We start from the raw sequence: 26243 nt of genomic DNA, 5'->3' as shown, positions 1-26243 counted from the left end.
GTTTGTTTTTAACATATGTGCAGAAATGCATTAAATATCTCCTAGCTGCTCTCTTCAGAATACTGATTCTTATTTTAAAAGTTAAAATGAACTTAAATAGTTACAGGCATTATGGTAGAAATTGTATTTTTCAAGTTATAATTACAGTTATTTTAGAATCTGCATTTCCAGAGTGCTGTTCTAATGTGGAATGCTAAAATATAATACATAGTACATTCTGCATCATCTTTATAGTACCTGATGTACTTATCAATGATTTTTTGCTACAGTCTGACTGTAAAGAGCTATTCTGGCAGCCTGTGCACTGTGATCTTAATTGTTTATAAATAGCCCTAAACAATACTGGACAGATACATTTAGGGAACATCCAGCTATCCTCCTAGTTCTAACTGTGTGGGTTGTATAGCTGAGATTATAGTTCAGTTATAGTATAGTATAATTTAGACTATAGAGGAAGAACTGGTAAGTGGAGAGTACTGTTTTAAAGGTGATAGCAAATTAACATCACTGAGAACCTGTGAGGAAATCCGGGAGGCATGCAGTGGCAGAAGAAATTGTGGTGCTGACTTAATGTCACAGTATAGCTTGGAGTATATACCAGTAATTTTTACAACTGAAAATTTTTTGCATCTGTTGTATGTATCTTGGAATGAATCCTTCTAGTACGCATTTAGACACGGCGAGTCAGGCAAGTTATACTGTGTTCAAGGAAAAGAACACTGTTAATTTCTTGCCAATTATGTAATTCCAGATTAGAAAACTTTAAAAAGTAGCATAAATTGTACTTTATCTGTGTACATGGAATAAGGTTGCTGAAAAATACATGTATACTCTAACTCAAGGAATACAGTCAGAAATCTGAAGGCTCATTGGATGCATGTGCACAAGAGGGCAGTATTAGGGTTTTGCATATGGTATTAACAATGACATTTTCTGACTTCTGCATCCTTAACGATGCAATCAACTTTTCTCTTAATGTAGTCTTTTTTTTGAGAAACAAGTCATTACCCACTCACCACTGAGTCTACTTTCCAGATTTCTCCCATGTTCTGAGGCAGCTCTTCAGTTATACTATTTTTCTTTTAATGTGATTTTAAAATGCTAGAGAATCTGACTAAGCTAGCTGGAGAAAGATTGCATTAGCAAAGAGTGAGCTAATATTGTCCTCTCACTCCAAGGAAAAAATACCATATTAAGAGGGGAAAATGGTTTGATGCAAACTCTGCCACATAATAATTCGTACTTGCATATTTCGTATTGTCCTGTGAGTATAAACTGTAAGTATTGTTCTGCTCAGAATCTTTCAAAGATTAAAGGATTCTCTAGGAACCTTACCATGGATTTTGGCATTTCCATAACAAGCTGTCATAACTGAGTTGTCATGGTATGTCAGTGTAAAAAACTAATTTTATACAGAGAAATTATATTTTTAAAGCTTGCTTTTGTAATTGTATCATTTTGTTCCCTCATAAATTGACATACTTAATTTTAACACTATGAAGTATTTTCTTGGATTAATAACCTTTATTTATTCATTTTGAGAAAAGTTTGAATTCAACCTTTTCTGGGCTCCTCCTCCAATTCCCCTCTTCCCCAAACCAGTAACATTATCTTTCTCACTGAAAAATAAGTAAAAAAGCTGAAGGTTACATGATTTGGTAGAATGTGCCCATTTTTCTCATCACATCTTTCTAACAGAAATAGAAACCTGTGTTTGCTTGTTTGTTTGCCTTTTTGCTCTTCATGTGCCTGACTTCAGAACTGATTTTACAGGTAAATATGAGTGAAAAGAAAACATACTGCACAGTGCTTGGAATTCCATAGTGCAGACAAATCTCTCTGATTCAACACTAAAAAATCATAACAGCATTTTACTAGGAATTACCATATTTTTAGTTAAAAGAAATAAACAGTTGGAATTAAACTTAGCTTTGGAAAAGATACTGGCATTTATTTATTTATTTATTTATTTATTTATTTATTTATTTAGTGAGACATGAGCTTATTTCACTTGAGATCTCCAAACTGTTCTCAAGGATGATTTAAATAATATTTCCAAGTAGCATTATCACCATCAGTTTGGTATTTAGTTTTATTTACAGATCTATTCAAGATATTCCTAAAGGTTAAAAAAACAAAAAAAAAAAGTAATTCTTTGAACGTGCCTTTCCAGGTTGTTTGAGGTAGATTAGCCAAAGCTGTGCTCATATTTGCTGCTGCATTAATACTGGACTGATGGTGATTTTTTTTTCATCTGTGTAAATTTGTAGAAAACTTGCTTGCCACAATACTTACCAGAATTGGAATAATACATACATTAATGCATACGTTTATGGAGTCTCCCTCCTTGGAGATACTCAAAAGCTGTCTGGACATGGTCCTGTGCAATCTACTCCAGGTGGCCCTGCTTCAGCAAGGAGGTCTGACCAGACGACCTCCAGAGGTCCCTTCCAACCTCAGACATTCTGTGATTCTTTGATTAATCTTCTTTGTTCAGTGTCTTGCAAGTACAGAGAAAATGGGTGTGCAACCACAGATGTAGTAAACAATGTTGTAACGTGATCAGAGAAGGCTGAAGTACTCGACTTTTTTTTTTTAATTATTATTTTGCATTAGCCTTCACAGACGGAGCTTGCTCCCAGACCTCTGCATGTTCCAGAAGGGTTTGGGAAGGAGCAGGACAGCCAGCAGCAGAATTTTGGATTAGGAAAGTTGAATGTATCCATAGGCCTGATGAAGTTCACCCAACTGTGGTGAAATACGATTGGAGCAACTGTCAGTCAACTGAAAAATCATGCTGGTTGGGAGAGATTCCTATTGACTAGAAAAAGGCCAACATGACACCTACATTTAAAAAAAGCAGGAAAGAGGATTCAGGGAGCTGTAGTAGGTCAGCCTTCTTTCAGTCCATGGAAGGATCATGTCATCAAATCCTTTTCCAACCATTTAAAGGAATGGTCAACAGAGGGCAAATTGTGCTTTGCCGCCCTGATTGCTTTCTATGATACCAGGAAATGAGGATGTGGACAAAGGAATAGTGGTGGTTTTGATCTATTTTGAATTTAATAAGGCTTCTGTCGCTTTCTCACATGGAATTGTCACTTGGAAGCTAGAAAATGTGGGCTAGATGCAAAAGGTAGTAATTGAAGGCTGTGTAGTTGGTAGTAACGAGCAGAGTACATCAGGGGTCTGTGGTGGGACTCTGGTTGTTCAACATCTACATCAGTGATCTGATGACAGAAGGAGATTCACATGTGATGTGCGATTTAGGGTTGTGACCAGCACACCAAATGGTAGAAGTTCAATTCTGTAGGACCTTGATGAAATCCTGTAAAGAGAAATACACCTGGAATGGAATAATCACAGGCATTGGTGCAAGCAGGGAGTGATTGCCTGAATTACAGCCCTGCTGCAGAGCATTGACAGATTACAATGAACACCAGCTCGAATATAAGTCAATGGTAGCCTCTCATTGCAAAAAAGCATGCTGGGCTACAATTAGGAGGATAATGGATGGCAGATCTGGAGAGATTATTACCCCTGTCTTTCTAGTGCTTGCAAAAAATGCACAAAAGTTGCAGAATCTCCATCCTTGGGGGATTTCAAAGCTCAGGTAGGCAAAGGTTGACCCTATGTTAGGTCAACCATAGGATTGACCCTATGGGCAGTAGTCCCATTTCAAGTAGGGTTATCTTTCCAAGTGATTTCTGTGATTCCATGATTAAAATGGTGTGTGTTTATCAGAGTTTCTACATAGATAGACTCTAGATGTCTATTACATGACACAAGAAAGAAAAAAGGAATATTTAATAGTAGAACCTGTATACTTCATAAATTGTGAAGCAGTCTTCCCCATTTTATTAGCCCGGTATTTTAACTACATGTATTTTTTCTTATGAACCATAATGAATCACTGTTTAGCATTGACACTTGCTAACAGTAATGTGATCTTAATTTTTTGTTACAAGTTGCTGCAGTATCTAAAACTGTTCATTGCAGTCAGCAGGAGTTTAGAATCTCTTATGAAGTAGTCTGTTTTAAGAAACAGAATTGTTCTTCATTTTCAAAATTATATTTCATTACAGTATTTTGGAAAATAAACCATTTTGCTTACCTTTTTCCACCTTTAAAATTGTCTTTATTATATCATTACTAAACTTTTGCACTTCAATTCTTATACCTTCATACCTTATTTTTGAATTTTTCTAAGTTAGCTCTAGAGCCCATTGAAAACAAGCATAACTGCCAGCATTAGACTTTTTATCCTAATGAAGAGCATCACAAATAAATTAAGTGGTCAGTAATTATAGGATTTTGTGTACATTCTAGGCAGTAGGAGTGTTTTCTTTCACTGGGATTGCCTTCTCCAGATGTGTACTGAGAGGGTTTTCATTGCAAAGGGAATAAAATAGGCTCTCCCACTATGTTTTTTTCTGGCAGATGTTCTCAACTTAGCCTCCTCCCATGGGAGGCAATGGTCAGCTGTTTTTCCCCATGTATTTAACAGTATAAATAAGAAGAAGTTCAGGACCTTAAAAAGCTATGAATTTTGTAGTTCATTTTTCCTCATGCCAATATATATCTACCCAGCTGTAAGAGAGGTACACGGGGATTGAGGGGACACAAGTAAATTAAATAAAATTAACCAATATAATATCTATGCTGTGGATTTATTCTAAGTATTTTCCTGGTTATCGTATTACCATAATATATTTTCACATACACATCTGTTCTTTGTATGTCTGTTATGTGTGCTTTTCTGCGTCTTTAGTGAAACACTGCATCTCTTTTTTTATTTCATCATGACTGTTTTTATACATTTTTGTCACATTTTCATCTATCCTTTTCTGCAGGCATTCCATTAATTTCCTCTAAATAATTGCCTAGGAGACGATTCATTTTCCAAACCAGTCAAAACATTGAGAAGAGACCCACTACAGTTTGTTCTTATTTACAAGTAAAGATAGGTCAAAAAAGTTGTTTTGAAAATACATAAATTTAAGAAGACTGATTTAAAACTTACCTGAAATTTATGAAACGAGGATGAATACGGTGTACTTTACTGAGCTGACATTTACTTAATATTTATATAACATGTTAGAAACTGTCAGAAGCATCTACATATCTATTGCTGTTAGTATCAGTAAATATTTTATTTTTTCCTAAAGACTGTTTATCCTATTGCCTACATTTGTTTTTCAGCTTGCTTGGGAACATGGGATACCCTTTTTTGAAACCAGTGCCAAAGATAACGTGAACATTGAGGATGCATTTTCACTCTTGACTAAGGAGATACTGGAAAAGGTAGGCTGAGCAGAAAGAAGGGGGAGATTGGGTAACCAAGATTGTAAATACAGGATGGCTTTAACAAAGCACAACCAGGGCTGTTCTTGCATTATGTAGTTATATTTGCGGGTATCCTGTAACTGTAGATGTATGGGGAGGACGTGGGGAAGAAGAATTGTGGGAGGAGAGAACAGAGGAAGAAGGGAACACGTATAATAGTGTTCAAGGAGAAGGTGAAAATTCAGGAAAGCTGCATTAGTGGCTTTCCTTCCCACCATTTTCTTCAAGAGAAGGGTTAATACAGGGAGGTTACACAGTAGTTCCACTTCTGTGCCAGGAAGATTCCTTTTTTTCTGTAGGTGTCCTCAGAATATGCATATTGTGAAGAGGCCACATGCTGATGGAAAGAGCAGACCTTTTATGTTCAGCAATCAAATATTTTATCCAAAGATCATAGTTGTTTGTTTGGATGATTTACACTACTGTTTGTGAAGATCTTAGAACTTAAAGATTTGAGTTAATTAGTGATAGAATCAATATTGTAGCTGTCAGAGTTGGCATCTCTAATCACTTAGATTGTGTTGGCGTAAAGGTCCTTGCTACTCAGAGTTGCCATACAAAACTCTTTTGTAGGACTGAATTATTGTTAATTAGCTATGAAAATGTTTTGCATCGCAATTTATTTTTAGACAGTAGAATATTATTTTAGACATTAATGGATGTTCTTCATGCAATGCATTATCATTGCCATTCATCACCAATATTAGTTATACAAAACTAGCCTTCCATTCCGAATACTCTTGAAGTCATAATAAAGATAAATGAGCAAAATTACTGACAAAGTCACAAGTTGCAGTGTTTTGATTAAATAGCCATAGGGGACGGTCAGAATAATAGCTCAGGGCTGGACTGCTTCTAAATCAAGGTCCTGTCCTAGTATGCAATAACACAAGCTGTAGTTTTATTTGTTGTTGTTGATTTTTTTTTAAATATATGATTTTGACTCCCTTAGCATGACAATGAAACTCAACTGCCAAATATCATTTAGAAGAGGAGGATAGCAGGTCTTTGAATAGCTGAGAAAAAGTCTCAAATAAGATAACTTTGAATTTCTTGTAAATGAAAAAGACACTTTCAACTATAAATAAATGGTATATTTGATATTATGCAGCATGAAAGCTACAAAGCAATAGCTATGATCTTAACTGCTGCAAAGACAAATACCTGCAAAGCTAACATTTCTGCATAGTGCATTTGGGTATGATCTGAGAGAATTCTCTGCAGCATTCAGAAATGGTGTTTGGGTATTTCTCACTCCAAGATTGCCTGTATTCATTTTACTTAAGGTGTAATTTTAGTATTCCTACTAATCTTCGTGAAAATCCATGGTTATTATAGTGTGGATATGCAAACAAATTCAGACCATTGTACTCCAGCATGGCTTGAATTAGAACTGCTTGAGAATACGATTATACAGTCTGTGTGCATGTACGTGTGTTTGGAAAATATGTCCATGAGAATTTGTCAAGTTTGTCTGTAGTAACATTTCGCCCTGTCTAGAAATGTTTGCAAGTGTTTGTCTATAGTAACATTTCACTCCATCTAGAAATATTTGCAATCCCTGTTGGGGCCTTACATGCCATTACTTTGGTGTATAATTTGTTATTTGTAGTGAAAGACATTTGTTGATTTAAACAAGGACTCCTTTAGCCCAATTGGTTTTGCCACTGGCCTGATAAGAAAGAATTCACAGGAAAAAAAATAAATAAATCTACCATGCAGTCTCATCATGGTTTTCAGGTTCAACAAAATAATTTGCTTGTTCACGAAACTGTGAAATCTGAATGTACTACTTGAATTTTAACTTCCTCTAACTGATGAAATTTTGGAGAAGGAAAAATGTGCTAGGAAGTGTGACTAGTAGCTGTGAAAAATGACATGATAGCTGCCAGTCTGAGATCACTTCAGTCATACATCCATTCTGCAATGGTAAAATACGTACTTGCTGATTTGAAGAAGGAGATACATCATTACACAGTGTTTTGGCCCAGGACATATATCTGAGGTAGCAGGATATTGGGCCTTGCTTACTTCTGTGGTAGGACCATCTATGCCAGACTGATGAGATGCTTCAGTGGAAGCATGTCATTGCTTTACCAGTCCCATATAGAAAACTTGTTTGAAGGAGCTCTCTTAAAAAGTCTAGTATGGCCATGCCTTTTGGAAGTGGGCTTAGGTCATTCAGAAGTAAGAGAGGCAGGCAGGCAGACAGTAGACCATTTTCGGATGCATTGCAGTAGGGGAAAATCTTGGGAAATCTAGGATTTTCTATATACACTCTTGTTCACCATCTACAATACAGGCATTTCTCTGTTAACTAGTTCTATAGCAAATACGCATGTAGATGGGGAAGATCAATGTCTGGAAATGTAGAGATCGTATAGAAGTAACTAGCTTCTTGATTCTCTTGAAATTTAGAACAAGTTGCAGTTCAAAGTAGGATTCCCAATTAAATGTATATATATATACACATTAAAATGTGTCAGACCTAAAGGGCAGATTTGTATTGTCATTATTTTGTCCTGCATTTTCCTATTTGTAGACTGTGGATTTAAACCAACAGACCATGCTACTTACATAAGACCATACTATGTCTTCTTTTGTGGCTTTACTTTTATCTGGTTTAGGGGAGGGAAAAGACTTCCATGTCCCAGTGATTCATATAGCTAAAGCACTGCTCAACTTTTCAGATATTTATAATCCATGAAAACCATTCTCTGATGGGTTTCAAACCCATGGCTCTAATTGGCATGGAAAAGCTCATTAAAACAATCAGATATTATTTGAGAGCTTACATTGGTTCCAGCTGTGGAGTCATGACATTTTTGAGAATAGTTAACTCACAGTTTTCAATCGTTATCAGTTAATAATCACAAAATCATAGAAACATAGAAACATAGAAACATAGAATGGCTTGAATTGGAAAGGACCTTAAAGATCATCTAGTTCCAAACCCCAAATAATAATTGATTTCATTGTATTGGAAAGGCTGTAGTGGAAACAAATGTTAGTTGCACTTACAGCTTATTCCAGAGGTTTGCTTAGACATGTTGACAAATAAATTCTTTTTTAATTGTTATTATTCACAATTCTTGCAAGTCTCAGATTTGCCTAAACCTGCTCATTAATTGATGACAGCTGTTCCTTAACAGTGCTTCAGGTTGCCAGTGATCTATTTGTACTTGTGAGTCAGTCCTCAAAAAACAACCAAACCCCCGAAATACCACCCAGAATGCAGTTAGTATTTGCACTTCTGTGTTGTTTGGTTTCATGGCTGATGAGCAGTACTCTCTTCAACTAGCTTTTAAAAAAATGTTACAAGCCTTTGTGTTTCTGTCTTTGTGGGTGTGGTGGTTGGTATTTTTCTAAACTAGGAGCAGAAGGATGGAAACTGTATTAAACAAAAAGAAAAGGAAAAAGAATGCAGTTCTTGCTCTTTTCTGAAGGCTGCTATAAAACTATCCAAAACTTATGTTCTGCCTACATCCCAAAATTGATCAACTGCTAAGATTGTTTTTATGTTATATTAAATAAATACATATCTTCTGAGCACAGAACAGCCAAAACCTATTTAAGAACTTTCCTGGTGCTGTTGAGGTTAACACGTAAAGTCTAACAGTTAGATGTAATTTGAGATGAATATTCAAAAGTAATAGGCCTCAACTCTGTCCTTCCTTGATCTCTTTAGTTTTCTTTCCAAGGCAACAAGATCTTTGAGATTATACTTCCTTGAAAATAAGGTGCTGGGTGAAGGAAAGGCAGAGCACTCTGCAGAAGGAAGGTCTCCAGCAATAGCTCATACGGTATTAGACACAGACAGAGGCTGAAAAATGCTCTGACCAGCTACTCCAGCTGGAGCTTGCATCGTAGATATCAAATTTAATTCAATGCAGGACACAAATCCATAGGAAATTAGACTTCATCATTGCTGAGATTCTGGGAATTGTTAGTGTGTCCTAAAGATCCCCGTGTCTCAAGCAGTGCACATTCCGTGTTTATTTATTATCCTTAGTCATGCATGAAGCCCCAGGCTTTATTTACCCTTTATTTATCTTGTACTGACCACAGAATATTAATTTCTTCGTGAGGTTTTTCATAATGCTCTTAATGCTGTATATGAGATCTATTTTAGATTTTTATCTTCATAACCTTCTTAGTAACAGTAGGTGGTATATTCAGCATTGCACACATGGGAACCATGGTACAGATATTAAAGCAAAAAGGATAAATGGTACCAACTCACATAGCATTGGAGCAACGTAAGGCCTAATTTTGCTCTACATCTTGTTTAATTCAAAAAGGTCTGTTCTGAACATTGAATGAGCCAGATATTCTTCTGGAAACAGTAACATGTAATTAGGTCATGTAAATCAAATGTTGAGTCTTAATCTCTGGATCTTAATCATAATGTTTGAGCATATAGGATGAGATACATTTTAGTGAGCAACCTTAGGCAATTAAAATGACTAGGCTGATGTAGTCTACAATAAGAATCACAGAAAGGTTTGGGTTGGAAGGGACCTTAAGGATCCTCTAGTTCCAACACCCCTGCCATGGGCAGGGACACCTCCCAGTAGATGGGGTTGCTCAAAGGCCACATCATCTATATTCAATGGAATGAGACACATCTTTGGATATAATTGTGTTCTGGAGGTGCCTTTCTCTCTACGTTGAGGACTTTGTATCTGTAAAGGACTCTGTATCACAGCCTTTATGGTTTCATATGATTAATTAAATTCAAGGAAACCAAGGTAAAGTTACACAGTTGGCTTACTTCTGGAATTTGCTGCTTCTGCAAGATCGTGACTTTGCAACCTGATTGCTCTCTTAAATAGGGCTTTTGAGATGGAATGATATTAATCCTTACACAGATATCAGTAGGGTTGGGTTTTCTTAGAGTAACAGCATAGTTGTCTTCTTAAGCTTGTGAAATAATTGCAGTACAATGTTGTTAAAGTCTATGTGTTATTAACAGAAGAGGGAGATAGAGATCCACACTTTGCCAGTGGGTTAGATGCGTCTTAGACATTGTGGAATAGTAGGATTTGGGAACAAGGACTTCCATTCCCATCTCTTGAAGAAGGTGTTCTGCAGCGGTGGGGTCCTGTTGTGTCTTATCCTCTCTTGGTCTTCTCCTACTCCTGTCCCTGCCCCAACACTGATTGCTTTCCCTGCTAATATATCTCCAGCTCTTGCTGATGCTGCTTGTGCTCTGTCCTGGTCATTCTTGTTGGGAGATGACTGTTTTGTATTTTGAACAGGTAATTTCAAATCTAGAATTGCAGAATACAAGGAGAATACAGGTTAAAAAAACGGTAGGACAGATCTTAACAACTGAGCTCTCTCTTTGGCTGTGTAGGTGCGGAAGTCCCATGAAGTTCATTGCACAAGGTCCTCTGCCATGCTTTGCCAATCTTTGTCAGAATTTTAGGAAGTTACAAGTAATAGTAACATCAGTTACAGTCCCTTCTGCGTGTTTCTCTAAAGCCAGTACTTTTCCAGCAGACTCTCTGGGTCTGCCTTTGGTAGAGGCATTGAAATTTTGAAAAATTGTATCAGTCGTCCAAACCCATGGTGAACCCTGTCTCCAATATAACTGAAACAGTATAAAAATACCAAGAACTGGTGCCAAGAGTAGGGGAATCCAGCGTGCTTTAACACTGTTAATCTGAGCAGATTTCCAGCGAGGGACAGGAACTGATCTTAACTAAGGTGTATAAATTTACTACTTTAGAAACCATTCAAAGAGTCCCCCTTATGTTTCAATGCTATTTCTATTTCCCATCTTATCACAGTTTGTCTATCTACAAGTCAGGTATCTGTTGTAAATTGGTGGTACAAGCTCTGCTTAGAGCTGGTGAGGAGAGCCAGATGGCTGCGGGGAGCACCTCATCCTGCCTGATTTTCTCCACTGATTCTGCAGTGAGCTTAAAACACTTAAACAGATGCCCGTCTGTTGGGTGAGACATGTCTGCTATGGTATTTAGCAGGAAGAACTAGTATTTTATAGCAGTAGATTTCAGTGTCGTAATGAAATCACTGTAGGATAGAAAGAGTGGCATCTATTTCCGTGGTGGTATGTTCAAAAGTTTGAAAGGAAGATCCTGAAGATGTGGAAACTGGAGCTTCTCAATATCGCTTCGGTTATTCTCACCTTTTCACTGTTTTCTGCTGTTTGTTGGCTGCCTTGTAGGGAAGTGAGTTTCAACAGGTTGAGCTGAAATGTGAGCTAGGAGGATGTATTGAGAGGGAGGGAGCCCAGAGCAAGGAATGTTGCTTGCCTTGTTCTCTGAGATGGGGGAAATTTGCATACCTACCCTCCTTAATTTAATGAGAGGAGGGTGCCGCACCTTTTGCAGGACTTGACTGGATCTCAGTACTACACGGGACTGCTGTCTCTGCTTCAGCTCCTCATGCAGGACTCGTAGTATCTCTTAAAGTTATGAATATGTACTTTCAAAATGTGTGCATAGCACATAGGCTTTAATGAATCCCAAGCTTGTCTGCTTGATGAAGATCTTTTATGAGTCTTATCAAACTGAAGTGATCCTTAAAGTCTTCAACATTTCAATGACTTTTAAAACAAAATACTACCTCTTCTTTATTGGTGGAGAGGCCATTCTTGTCTTTCTGTCCTGGATAATTTGCTGATTAACTACTACCAGATAATGATTTTGCAGATGGTATGAACAATTTCATTGTGAAATAGGTTTCATCATTATTAATCACCTAAGGATCCTTACTGTACCTATTACTGGCCACCCAGGAGTACTATCCAGCAGTAAAATATTTGCAAATAAGCACTGTCAGTGTTTAAGGAATATGCAAATCACTGCCCTTTAACTGAAAGCATGAAGTTAGATGTAACCCGCAACACTTTAAAATTATCTGTTTCCTCTAAAGTTAAGTAAGTGAAACTTGAATACTGGAATTGTTCAAATATTTATTTTTCTGGAATACTCTTACTACCTAGACTGATTTTTTTTTCTTGCGAATAAAAAGGTGTGAAATGAATCCTCCTTAGCTTATGTCCATGGTAATCAACACTCAGCGTTACTGCTTGGTCTCAACAGAGTACATTTTAAATTTCTTTTTGTACTGTTTTCTTCCAGATCTTTTTTCTCACTATCTTATCCCTGAACCAGAGTGGTGTCATGTTCTTGAGGTGACAAGTTTATGGTTGATTACATTAGTTTCTGCCTTGCTCCTTCTTTTGAAAAGGATTTCGTACTTGACATTTACAGTCTACACATAAGGACTCTCAAATACTGTCTCCACCTAGAGCAAGACCTGACGGGCACTATGTGTATTCAAACATCCTACACAGCAGAAAAAAGATAATTTAATGCATCTTCTCCAGAATTTTAGATAGTGTTAAATATTCTCAGCTAAAGGGGAATAGTGCTTATTTTAACATGAGGAAACTTTTATTTTCCCATGATTTTGATTTGACTGAATAATTCTAGGTGAACTTTTCTGGATATAGTCAGACTGCTCTGTGACACCGTATGTAGAATTTCTGGATTCTAAATCATGACTACCATTGTCTTACATGATGCAATTTTTCATCTTCTTCCTTTTTTTCCTGTGCTTTGAATTTCATGAATTCCAGCTCAGATATCTGTCCTTTCTGGAACCTTCTTATTATTGTGAGAAATGGTTGTTTATGGCTGTTGGGTTTGGTTTGAGAGAGGAATGTGGTGATTCCAGTGGTTGCGCTTACTTTTCTGTATATCATTATAGACTCGGTAAACCTGCCAAGAAGCATACAGCAGAATGGCAAGTAGAAAAGTTTGGACTTTATTTTTCAAGGCATGTGACAATAATCTCAATGTCTTTGTGCTTGAGTTCAGGATTCAATATTCATATTTTTAGAGTCCAAAGTTGCAACATTTACTAGTACTCTATTGCACAACTGGTTTAGATTGTTTCTCTGGTCAGCACTAATTATCTAGTTAAGTTTATTGCCGAAAGGAAGAGTGCTGGTTTTGCTGGTTTTATTTTTTTAAATCTGCTTTTGCAATCTGTAAATAAATGTTTTACAAGGGTGGAGTGCTATTTTGATAGTTCTATCCTGATAAAGACTAGGTTGCTTCCATTTGGACCTATTTCTTAAAAAAAAAAAAAAAAGTAACGAAGTAGAGAACTGTAGTGAATTTCACAAAACAATTCAATATCCTTTTCAACAAATAATAGCCTATGCCTTTTTCTAATGAGTACCATTGATCCATATTTCTCTGTTCCTTTCAATTGGATTTTTGCACCTCATGCTCAGTACTTCAAAGATTAGGGTAGTTAACAGCAAATCAGTGAAAATTAGTGAAGTCTACAGAAGAACCTGCACATCTTAAACAATTCATGTGAGTAAAAATTTACAGGATCGGTTCACATGGTTTGTAGTGTCTCCTCAAAAGACATTTTCTATCCTCTGTCACCTTCAGAATAAGAAAAGATGTTTGAGGCAGCTATAAAATTTAAATACACTGAGCTGTGATTTGCATGGGCATCAGTCTCCCTCTAACTTATTAGAAAATTCTAATATTTTATTTAAATATTTAAAGGAAAATATATCTAGTGACCCCACCGAGTCTTTTACAAATTATAATATGTGAAAATTCAAGTTTTTCAACTATTGTACTGCAGTTATCTTAATTAAATGTTTGCTTTTATTTGTTTTACAGAAGTCCCATGTATTATATGACTTCGATGTTGTGGAACTAAATGAAAGTAAGAAGAGAACCTGCTGTGCGTTCTGAAATACTGTTTATTGTTTCATTTCCTCTTCAGAAAATATTAACTATTGCAAAGGAACATAAAAGATTGTAAAAGGGAGCCTGTAATCACAGAACACAGTATTTAAGCATCCTTTTTATTACACAAACGTTGCTGCCAAATGTTTTGACACATTTATATTATATTTTCATATTTTTAATGTAAAGTTAAAACAATTACCTGACTTTGGAATTATTAGTTGCATCTCAGGAGGATTGCATTTGCATACAAATTTTTGTACAAATGAAATCTAAGTGCACTAATTTTCTTGTATTAAAAACATTTACTGTAACATTTTTTGTGTTATTTATACCAGATTTGTAATGTAATGAACATTGACATCACACAGACAAGCTTTTGATATAAGAAATCACTTACGCTATTATCCACAAGATAACATCTCTTTAGGCAGCTGATATTTAGTGTAGTCTCCTAAGATAATTTTCTGGAAATTTTTGGCTTTGCTTCTTTTCTGTCCATTTCAGAAATGTACATGTTACTTGAAAACCCTTGAGGGTTTTTTTTGAAAACCCATGAGGGCTGAGATAAAAGAATAAACCATATAGAATTTCTCTGTGTTGCAGAACCTTCTTTGGAAAGCAGAAAACATGGAACAATTGAATGAATCCAGTAATAATTATCTTGCCTTATTGTTCTGTTGAATAATTTATGCAGGTTTTAACAGCATACCTGTATTTCCAAGTGCTCCTTTTGTCGTAAATGATCACTATATTAAAAGGGTACGCAGTGTTTGTTTGATGTGAGGTATTTATGTTATTTTCTTCAAGTATAAATACATCAGGGATCTGATCCTGCTCATTTGGATCTGTTTTACACTGGTGTGTAATAGCTTTAATTTCAGGGGAGGATACCACATTTTAGTTAAATTTGAATGAGGGCAGAATCATGATGTCACTTTCTTTTTCTTTAATTAAAAGCAAACCGAACACAAATCAAACCTGCTGGAGACACACACACAAAGCAAATGCAGGCTGGGAAATCTGAAGAATTGTTGTGATTATATTGTCTTATTTTTTTTTGGTCTGGGAGATGGGGCTCTTTTCGATTATTAAATGTAATTGTTCTACCACCATTTGTGAATGGATAATACTGCTGTGCAAGGTTGTGTGGTGAGCTATCCCAGTACAGCCAGGATAACAAACTCCATCGGCTTACTGTTGGGGAATGCCACTACCCTGCTGAAATGGGCCTGCTTCTTTTTTAAGGGCTGTCTTCAGATTGTCTCTTCAATCAAATTTGGTATCGAGACAGGGAGCTTAACTGGAAATTGCTTTCTGAAGCACGTGGGATCTAGTATGCGTACTGTTAAGTTACTGTGCCACCAGGCAATTTAATATGCTCGCAGAAGGGGTGCGAAAGACAAGACGGTTTACATATTTACAGCTGCTCCTAAGACTACTCTTCATGGCCTGTCGCTAAACCTAGTATTTAGAGCAAAATCTGAAAACAAAGAACAAAGGATAATCCCTGCCTTAGTTACAGCCGGGGCAGATGAAGAAAATAGTGCTGGAAGGGATTTTGAAAGGCTGTCTAGTTCCTCCTCTTATCTCATGTTCGGATCAGCTGTCCCTGCTGTATTGCAGGAAGATGTTTAAAGACCTGCAGTGACGGGGATTTTGGTCCCTCTGAGTAATGTACAATCCTTACTGAACTGGTTTTGCAAGCAGGAAGTTTCCTAATACCTAACCTAACTGGTAGACATGGAAAGCAGGTTCTCTCTTTCCTCTTTATGTACGTGAAATACCTCTGCCTGCCCTCTCTCTCCTCTTCAGGCCAGCGAACACCAGTCCCTTGACCTTTCCTTGTAGGTTGGGTTTTCTAAATCTTTTGCCATTTTTGTTGCTCTCCTCATTATTTTTGAGTTGGTTCTCAACTATCCTGGAGCGTAGGACTGAAAACTGAGCAGACTATTCCAGTTTAAGTAACAATGGCTGGAGAGATCAAAATGATTTTATCTTTGATACTCCTACTTCTGCATTCCAGCATCAGCATAATGTAAGACAGCCTAACGTTGCTAACTGTTCAGCTTGTGATCTGTAATCTCTCCTCGGAAGAACTGCTTTTCTGTCCTGGTATTTGTGCAGTTGATTATTCCTCTGTATGTGTAGAACCTTCTGTTTCTCCGTATTCAGTGGCATTTCAGCTTCTCTAATTTGCCTGCATCCGTCTGAATTGTAATGCTGTACGCCAGCATAGCTGGAGCCTCTTCCTGTAGATACAGTCTTTGCATGTGAATAAGTATATTCTGTTTAGTCATCCGAGATATTGATGAAAATGCCGAGTAGCTCTGGATTCAAGATGGATCTCCGTGAAATCCCATTCAATACATCCTTTCAGCTTGGGAGTAACAATTATTTCCAAATCGTTTTGCACTCAAATGATGTATCTCTCTAAACCATTTTTTTTCCTTTCATTTAAGAGCAACTTATATGAAACCCTATGATGCTCACTTTTTCTAGGCTATCCATGGAGCCCGTTACCATCTGGTAGAAGTGGGCAAGATTGATCTGCTGTTGCTTGTTACTGACAAACCCATGCTGTTATTTCTCATATCTTTACTTTCAGTATGCTTAAAAATGGTTGGATTGCCGATCCAAATCACTTCTGTTTGTTTGTTTCTGGAACCTCACTCATTCTGTCTTTATTCTTGGAGATAAAGTGAGCTGCAGCTCTAACACTGCTTGAAACCTAAGAGAGTTTCATCAGGTCGAGTCTATCCAAAAATCTTTAACTTAACTAAGTATTTTCCAAGTAGTTTCTTCATTTTTTTTCCTAAGCTTTTAGTCCTTTTTCAATGGTACTAGTAGTGAAATCACACCTGCTTTCTTAAATTGAAGACCAAGGTTAGAAAAGACATTAGGAATACCAGTGTCTCAGCATCATCAGTGATCAGATGATGATGATTAAATAGATTCCCCCCTCTGTGGAATAACAAAACAGTTTTTTCCTTGGTCTTCTCACTATGCCATTTTCCAGCTTCCTTGCTATCTTTTAATTCCAATTGTTTAACATTTTGGGACTTTATCTTTCTGTGTTGTCCGTACATGTTCTATATGTAATTTGACCTACTTTTTACTTCTTTCATGTCATTGAAGATTGTATGATTCAGCCAAGCTAGGCTGTTATTTCACTTCCTCTCCTTCCTCTGTGTTTACCGAATTCTGCAGTTTTGCCTTCAGCAGTGGACCTTTGAAAAAACTCTAAGCTGTCTTGAACTCACACAAATTTTGCTACTGGTTCTCTCAGTTTAGGTCTCTAGTTAATTCCTCCTCCTCTTCCTAGCCATGCAAACATATATATAGAAGGGGGTCAGATTGATCTGTAGAGTTTTGTTTGTTTTTCTGTGTAATAGGAATTCCTTCTATACATTACTCCTTCTTACAGTGTTTTCTATTACTTGTGGCTTAGGTACTATCCAGTCACTGGCCCACCTTAGGGAAGTGCAAATAGTTAGGTTCCCGGGCAACAAAAAATGTTTCCAGGATGCTCAGATCTCCTTACTATACCCCGCACAAGCAAAGATTGTTTGGATGCTACCAGTAAGGCAGCAATTGCATTCTCTTTGAAAACATGAGATGCACGGATGTCAACTGTATCAAACATACTCTTCTCTTTCAACTTCCTCTCTCACCCCAGGTAAAGGTGGGTATTTAGGATCTGATTCTGAAATGATCACTGCATCTCCCGTTGTTTTCCACTGGACTTGTAAATATTTATTCTGAAAATTAAACCTTTCATATAAAGGCAAGTCACATGTGGGAAGAAGGAATGCCAATTCATGGGGGAGTTTAAAGAAATGCTGACTAAAATGGCTTCACACGAAGCTTACTGTATAAGGTTCCGAATTTTACTTTGTGTATGCATCCTACAGTGTAAAGCAAACTAGCAGATTCATACTAAAATCAGTCTTTTTTTCATACAGATCCAATTCAAATGTTAGCATAGATATGAACTGATGATGATCTGAAATGATTTAAAAATAATTTTATTAGCAATGGAATAAATATACTGGGGATTTTGCAGCCTGCTGCATAAATATGTTGTTAAACCAATATGAGACCCAATCAATTCAAAATGCATTTAAGACTAGTTTTAGGAATTGAGTCCCCCTGACAATGCTTATGGTTTTATGGCTACAATTTCCTGTAGATATTAAAAAAAAAAATGAATGCCACCTGAAACGCCCATGCAGAAAAATTATGATATTGCATAACTGAGGCCCTGATCCTGAAGCAGAGTCGCTAACATTAATTTCTCTAGAGGTCTGATGGCTTCATTAGTATTTTGCACAGGAGGAGACTTCAGTAAGAGATCATACTAAAGGACTGAGGCAACGCTAAACATCAGAGAAATTATTATATCTAAAGTGTTAATTATACATAAGGTACAGTTAAAGTACGAAATAGTCTCAGATTCGCATGTTCTTGTGATTTGAATACTGTGTGTGCAATAATGTATTTCAAGAAGGTTCAGCTATAGTACAGATAGGACACATTACAAAGTCAATTTAAGAGCTCAAGTGAGACATTTAAATAATAATAGGCTTTGTGATGTCTCTTTGCCTGGAAATAACTGAATGAAATTTAGATAGTGTCTAGAAGTTGCACTTTAAAAATGTATCCTGTTCCAATGGAATGGGTCAGAGGGAGTTAGACTTCCACTGGTGAGGGAGAACACAAACAGGGTTATATTTGAAGACAGGCTTAAAAGACGTGTGACTAAAGCGAAGAAGGAACGATTTTTTAATGAAAAATCAGTAATAACTGTTTCAGGTGTGAAAGACATATTTCTTCACAGATAGCAGAATTGTATGATGCCTGGGAGCAGCATACGCCACGAGGCCATATCTATCCTGAAATTAATGCTGGCTAAGATTGCATTTAAAAACACATCTCGACAAACTAGTGCTCAAAGTCCTGGTGAATCCCAGTCTGACCTATCTGCTTTACCGTACACACTGCGTCCAGTAACCTCATCAAACCTGAACAAGTTAAAACCATTCTTTGGCTTTCCATATTGCAACAGCAATGCTTTTAGCTATTATATCACTTTGCACTTCAATAGCTCAATTCACTGAAGTAGTTCAAAGCATTCTGCAAACTTCATAAAGAGGAATCGACTTTGAAAAAAAAAAAATCCACATTGTCTTTTAAAGCTAGCAATTCTGGTAAGTAGGATCTAACAGCACCATGACTGAGTTCAGAGAATGAAGGTTTTTCATGGGGCCGGGAAATCCCAGAGCCAGACTGCGTAGCTGAAGTACGGGCCCACATCAGCATGCAGTTCAAAGCAACCCAGACCCATTTAAAGCAAGCTAACTTGGGCTTGTGTCATCCTCTCTGGCTTCCACAGTCTTTGTTTCGTCCCACAAAGCGTGGATGAGGCCCGTTTGCAGCAGAGCAGAACAAGAGCGGATCTGTCTCGGCCCTCCTCGTGCCGGCACCAGCAGCCACAAAGCAGGCAGCGGCGGTTGGCCCCTCGCTAAGGGGCACGAGGAGGCACGGGCGGCTGGAGGGCTGCTTGCCACGGCTCCTCACGAGCTCACCCAGCCATCCTGGAGAGGGGTGCCACGGGAGATGGATCCCAGAGAGAGACCTCAGCTGGGGATGCCTGCCGTCGTTTTGCAAATCACTGGGAGGTACTGTTTCTGGTCAACGGTACAGCCTTACGTAGAGCCATTAAATGTATACGTATATATAGTCTTAAATACAGTGTTTTACTGCAATGAAATAGCTTTGACACAAAAGTGAACAAAGTAAACTTGAACACAATGCAACCCAGCCACCTGCGAGTTATTTGCTGCTGTTGAAGTTCCCCTGGTTTCTGCTGGGGATCCTGGATGTCAACAGAAAATGGTGACAGAGAGCACTTTGTGAGACCTCCTCACGTAAGCCGTCTTGAAAGGAGAACCAGCAGCTGGTTTTCAGTTCTCCTGTGGCCTGAAGAGCATCAAATAGGGAATATATTTAATACTCGCACGCACAGTAATAGTGGTAAAGAGAAACCAAAGATCTGCCTTCCACTGCTCTTCATATTTGAAGTATCCATTTGGTCCATGGGTGAAAACTGCAATAACAATCAAAGCTGGCCTGTAATTTGATTTTTCTGAACGTAGGATGAATCTCACAGGTAAACTTCCTGCGCCAGGCAGGAATTTCACAGGTAAATTTCCTTGGCAGCCAGGCGATGTGGGGCAGCGATCCGCACTGCCCGGGTGAAATGAACTTTATCTGCTACCCGCGAGCGTGCAGGGGGCTTTCCGTCAGCCCCTATGCTCCAAGGAGGCCACAGCCTGCGCTCGGGGCGCCCTAGAACACCCCAAAACCACCCCAAAACCACCCCCCCACACGCTCCCCGGGCTGCAGCGCCAGGTGCCCGACCCGGGCCCGGCGTGAGGCGCCCCCACCCCCGGTCGCGGTGCGGGTCCCCCCCCACCCGGCTGCGCGTCGGGGGAGCGCCCGGAGGGTGGAGCGAGAGGGCCGGGCTCGGCTTCGGCGGCGGCGATCCGCGCTCCCCGCCGTGCGGGCGGGCGGGCGGGCGGTCGGGCCGGCACTTTCCTTTTCGGAGCGGGGAGGAGCGGCAGCTGCGCAGGCGTTGCTCGCACCCTGTTGATTAGTCAGTGCTGGGATGGCGCTTCCTGGGCCAGGCGCGGCGGCGGCGGGCGGCCCCAGCCGGTGCCGAGGGGCGGCGGGAGCAGCGGCAGCCGCCCGGCGGGCCTCCCCCTCCGCCTAGCCCGGCATGTCCCGCGGCGGCCGGCGCTGAGCGAGGCGAGCTCCGTCCCTCCCTCCTTCCCTCCCTCCCTCCCTCCCTCCTTCCCGTCCCGTCCCGTCCCGTCCCGCCGGCGCTGCCCGCCCTGCCCGGGTGGGAAGATGGACCCCGGCCCCTGTCCGGGCTTCAGCCTGAAGGACGTCAAGTGGAGCGCGGTGGCCGTGCCCCTGGACCTGCTCGTCAGCACCTACCGGCTCCCGCAGCTCGCCCGGCTGGACAGCGGTGCGTGGGGCGGCGGGGGGCGGCAGCGCGGGGCTGGGGCCGGGCACCGAAATGGCCGGGGGGCAGCGGGGGCAGCGGTGCCCGGCAGCCGGTGTGCGGTGGGAGGTGCTGCTTCAAGGCCGGGGGAGAGGGAGGCAGCACGCCGGGCCGCCCTGCAAATCCCCCTCTTCCCTCCTCCTAGGAAGGCTGCTAAAAAGCAGGGGTGGCGTGAGGAGCCCGCGCCGTCCCCCGATAACTTTTTGCTGCTGTTGGCGTGGGTGCCCACCTGCAGTCGCTAAGTGTGCGTGTCTCTCTCTACTCCAGGACGTAAGCGAGCAGCCCGGCAGGATGGCTGTGGAGCGTTGCTGCGCCGTGCCTGGATGCTTGCCTTAGGAAGTAACCTGCCGGCACAGACAGCCGGGGGACGGGGGCACTTTTTCCGAAAACTCGCACGGCTGCGTCGCGGTAGCGTTGCGTGGTAGCTCCCTGAAACCCGTCCAGCCCTCCCGTCTCTGAGGGAATGCAGAGGACAGCTCAAAACCGGGGTTTTTGCCCGGGTTTTATAATTCGCTGCCCGGCGAGGTGGCCTTGTAGGTGTGTGATGCCGTAGGTCGGTTCTCTGGCAAAGTTTCCTGTTCGTCTGCAAAGTGAAAAACGAGCACGGGCATTGTCCTCTGTCGCTCCCCGGTGTGCCAGCGAGACCAGGGCTGGTTTATTGCTTAACTGCAGCTCCCGTCATCCGGCGGCGATTCGAGCCAGGGCTTTCGTGACTTTGTCCCTGGGTTGTGCAGTACTAGCGTTTCCTCAGAGCTGGTGCTCAGGAGCAGCTTAAAGGAAAGCTTCTTTGCCATTCTAACTGCAGCCGGCTATTTTTCCTGCCGGTGAACCTGTATTGTCCTGTGATAATGGCCAAGCTGCTGTATCGAGGAGTTCCTCGTGGTAGTACCTTCTGTCACTGGCAGCAGCTAAGATGGCCTCCAGTCACTGCACTTAAGGCTGTCAATTTGCTTGAGATTCCTGGCAGTGATTCAGGCTTTAACAGGGTATATATATTGATGACTTATTAATCTCCCTCTCTGTGTGATAGACTTCTTCCCGGTCTCCCCACTCCTCTTGAATTGCTTCACTGGAAGGGACCTGAAAGAGCTTTGTGTGGGTTTTGAGGCAAGGAATTTTTCCCCTCCACCCCTTTCATGGACTTTTTTTTTTTTGGGGGGTGTTGGGTCAGACCCAGTGAGAGGAATATCCCTGAACTGAGATAAAACGCTGCTGAGCCTGTGCACGGGCTGTTTGCTTCTGGTGTGCCACACTTAAAGCACGCTGAGCGCCCTTTGATCGTGTCCCGGGATGGCCAGACGGGTGGCAGCTGTCGGTGTAGCTGTCCTGTGAATAAAGTTTGACCCCACGCTAAGCCCTGCTAGGATAGAGCATGGAGCTAACGTGGCAAAGGGGCTTTGGGCTGGAGCTGGCTGAGATGTGGCCAGTTCAGAGCGCGGGCAGAGGCTCTCGGGTCTGCTTTTACCTCCTTGTACAGACATACCTTTTAACCCAAGGGACTACAGATGGCAGACAAATCAATACTTTGTAGAGAACATAGGCGCCGTGGTCTCGGTGGTGCGAAGGGGATGCTTTTCCCATTTCCAAAGGAGGTTGTCTTGCAATACAAGGAAGCAGCCGCGAGTCAGCGCATAGTCTCCGAAAGGAGACAAGTGCGGTGTGCGTGCAAATGATGGGAGCACCTCCTGGCCCGGGGTGGGTGCTCTGCATCTCCCGCCTTGCCTTGCAAAGCTGCTGAGTGGAGCTCTGTCAGGGAGTTGCTTGGTGCAGTACTGAAGAAAAATAAACATAAAATTCATTCCAGGTGCGTGTCATCCAATGCTTAGGCAGTTTAGGGCTACCCCTGTTAACAAAGTAGAGTCTTCTGCCAGTTTTATCGGGGTACAGCTCTGGTCTCCACACTGCTGAAGGCACAGCTTGCAGATAACCAACACGTCCAAGTTTTAGTTGTGTGGAAGTGGCCTTGTCTGTTCTTTAAGCATTGAATTCCTGCTGAGACCAGTGGAAGCTGCAAGCATTCGGTGCTGTTGGAAGTCAAACCACCTGTAGATGTCTGTCTTCAGTCACCTTTCGGTTGCGTGGTTGGCTGTGCCGTCTGCAGCAGCGGGTTGTTTTAAGACTGGTTGTTTCAGTCATGGTAAGGTTTTGTGACAGTCAGAACTCATTTATTTTGGAGGACCAGGGTGTAGAGGGGGACTGAAAAACTGGAGACTTACTTTCTTCAGAAGAGGCCAGCCTTACTGTGTTGTTTCCACGTTTCTTAATGGAATTTAGCACTGTACGGGTAATGTTCATGTATGATATGCACACAATATCTCCATTTTTTCACTGTTGCCTCACCTTCAGGCCTTTCAGCTTGAAGGGGGAGGATTGGTATGATGAATGCAGTTTCCTACTTTGAGTCTGGATGTGCAGCTCCTGGAAGAATGCCCTTAAGTAGTTCAGTTTGATTTCTTGACAGAAGTTATGAAATATTTATGTGCACTAAATTTGGTCCTCTGCTAAGAAGGGAGGATTTTTCTTGATGATATGGGATAAGGGAGGAATGGGAGGAAGTAGTTTCTTGTGCTACATGAAGGTACAGTTGGAAGTAACTAGGCAGCAGTGCCTACCTTATCTGTCTATAAATGATAAATATGTGAACTTCTGCTTTTCAGGTGAAATTTTAGGACTGTTTAGTTGGGTTTCAGGTTATGCTCTTGGATGCCAAGACAAGTTTTTAAGATGGCCATTTTGAAGATGGCCTGACCCTCCAGGTTTGTTTTAATCGGCTTTGTGTTTCACTATTTTCCTGGTGAATATCATTACGTTAATTGGGCAAATAGAGTACAGAATAAAGATTCTGTCACTCCAGAGAGGAAGCAAATATTTTTCCAGCACATAAACTTAAATATTTCCAGAGGACAACTCAAATGCAAAGCCGCTGAAAGAGTACTAAGCACCATCCCAAAGAAAATGAATGAACTTTATGTAACGCTGCATAATTCAGAGCGGGCTGTTGCAGATGAAAAGAAGCAAGATCCAAAGAGTGAGAGGCGAGTGAGCTTTGTGCTGTGTTTTTCCTGCCCTCTTCCCCCGGCCGCCCCAAGTTGCATTGTCACAGCAGAGTCCCACCCCAGTGACACTGAGAGGCTTGTGTCTGGGGTCAGCGGGAAAAGGATTTCACTCTGGGACCCCGCAGCAAAAAGAGCTCTTGTCCTAGCTCTTGGTCATTGCCATAAGGCAGAAGGTGCGCGTAGCCGGTCCCTGGGAAGGCACGGACGTGCGTGCAAGCTTGGGCTGGCTGTCTTCAAGTTATCAGCAGGAAAGGCAAAAAGTGAAAGCGTGACTGTTTTTTGCTAATTTGTAATGCTGAAATGATGCTGGGTATGATTATCTCAAGGCTTTAAATTTCTGACGATTATTTTTCTAAGGATAATTTCGGAGGGTAAAAGAGAAATGCTATCAAAGATAAGATCTGGAAAATGTCGTTTGCATAGAGCTGACCTTCAGGCCAGACTTTTCTTTGTAAGCTCACTGCTTCAGGCTCCAAAAGTCTGTTTTCTTGTACTTGGTGGGACTCCCCTTCACCCTGCCAACGCTGCTGTTTCCACAAGCAGTTGGAAAGCAGACTTTGCTAGAAGATAGTTTTGACCCACAGGTTGGCTATGAAGAGTTCAGGCCTTGTGTATGAAGACTAAAGTTTCTGGGATTAAGAGGTTATCCTCTGGTATTTTATTTTTTTCACAAGGAATAAACATATTTGTACATGCCCTAAAAACGTGTTTGGGAAACCAGTGCTGTAGGGATCAAACATGGTACGTGGCCAGCTGGGGGAAGACCTCAGCTCATGGAGAAGCGATTCCCTGCTGTGCGCTATGAAAAAATGATGGTGAATTTTTCCGGAAGGGAGTCTGAGGATCACTACGAGCCATTAAGACTCAGAAGGAAATTCTTTTATCTGCGGCATATATGTGTGGTTGCTTTAAGACGAAACGACAGAACTAGTGGCTAGAAAAAAAAAAAAAAAGGAAAAATCTATACAATAGGTAACAATCTATTTTTAAAAAGGCGGTTTCTTTTTCTTACCCCTCACTAAACTCTTGTGAAGAGCAGTGCTGGGGTGAATAGTGAGTTCGTGCTGCTTGGCATAAAGACATTTTATTTACTGTAGGTATTCAGTTTCCCTTTTTCTCTCCTTTCACAACCTTTCACTGTGACGTCTGTCTACTCCAGGCACCTTCAGTGTCCCGTTGTTCCCTGCAGCGCGTTATTGTGGGGCTTATTCCAGTTCTAAACATCTTGAAAGTGAGCACCCTCGCAGCTTATCAAAGAACATCATACTACAGAGAACAGCTTGGCCGCGCACATAATGAAAATTTCATATTGCGTCACTCCACAAACGCGGGTTATCAGCGCGGCTGAACAATGCGTGGAAACTACAAAGAATCTTATTCTTTTAAGGTCTGGGTGCTGCTGTCCGTGCTTTAATTGTCTTGAATGACCTCCTTCTTTCGAGAAGCTGTTGCTGAGTGTCTCAGCAAGCCTGCTGTTGATCCAAGGGGGAACGAATCACGCGGGGGTGGGACAAGGCTTTCGAGTAGACCAAAAGGAGGTTTCAGATATGCTCAGACTCGGGGCAAATGCCACGGTCTGACTTCCCACTCTGGGTATGGCTGTCTGTTGTGCTTCATCTTGGTAGGTGACACTTCTCATATGCTGTGCAGATAGGCAAAATACCCGTGTGGTGGTTTTTTGTTGGTGTTGTTTGGTTTTTTAACTTTCCAGTCTCAAGGTATGTTTTATCCATAAGGCTCAATTTCATCCTTTTGTGCTGAGCAGCTTTGAAACTCCACCTGCTTGCACTGTATGTTCTGCCTTTAAAGCATCGTCTCAGACTCATCTTGCTTTCTCTTTTTTTCTACTTTACCTTGTTGTCTGCTGTGTCTCCATCAGGACAATTGAATGAAGAAAACAATTGACAGGTTGCCACTAACCACTGCTACTGTTTTTTTTTTGTTTTTTTTTTTTTCCTTTTCCCCAGTTGGCAGAGATGTGTTCCAGAAACATTTTAGTGAAAAAGCTTTTAATTCATTTAA

The 26243-nt window shown here is 40.7% G+C and overlaps 2 protein-coding genes and 1 long non-coding RNA gene across 4 annotated transcripts in view; 2 read left to right on the top strand and 1 right to left on the bottom strand.

Moving 5' to 3' along the window:
* Positions 1–14690, top strand: part of LOC308188902 (ras-related protein Rab-10-like) — a 30878-nt gene extending 16188 nt beyond the window's left edge. The window contains exons 5-6 of the mRNA XM_080578407.1: positions 5203–5304; positions 14028–14690. Of these exons, the coding sequence (XP_080434533.1) occupies positions 5203–5304; positions 14028–14102 (177 nt within the window). The 3' untranslated portion in view covers positions 14103–14690. The remainder of the gene's footprint in view (positions 1–5202; positions 5305–14027) is intronic.
* Positions 14024–20701, bottom strand: LOC308188907. Its single transcript, XR_013945868.1, has 2 exons — positions 20575–20701; positions 14024–20078 (listed from the first exon to the last, which is right to left on the bottom strand). It is a non-coding gene; the product is annotated as an uncharacterized lncRNA (long non-coding RNA).
* A 39-nt stretch (positions 20702–20740) lies between these two features.
* GAREM1 (GRB2 associated regulator of MAPK1 subtype 1) overlaps positions 20741–26243 on the top strand; it is a 103426-nt gene continuing 97923 nt past the window's right edge. The window contains exon 1 of one of the 2 annotated variants that reach the window (XM_080578398.1): positions 20741–21129. Coding sequence is in view for 1 of the 2 variants with exons in the window: in XM_080578397.1 (XP_080434523.1) it covers positions 21009–21129 (121 nt within the window). In the remaining variant the exon portion in view is untranslated. The remainder of the gene's footprint in view (positions 21130–26243) is intronic. The other variant, XM_080578397.1, reaches the window with a different exon arrangement.

This window comes from Anser brachyrhynchus, assembly GCF_964034855.1.
Source record: "Anser brachyrhynchus genome assembly, chromosome: 2".
NCBI classification, from domain to species: domain Eukaryota; kingdom Metazoa; phylum Chordata; class Aves; order Anseriformes; family Anatidae; genus Anser; species Anser brachyrhynchus.
Note: the sequence above shows the minus strand (reverse complement) of the source record. Positions and strands in the feature narration are given on the sequence as shown.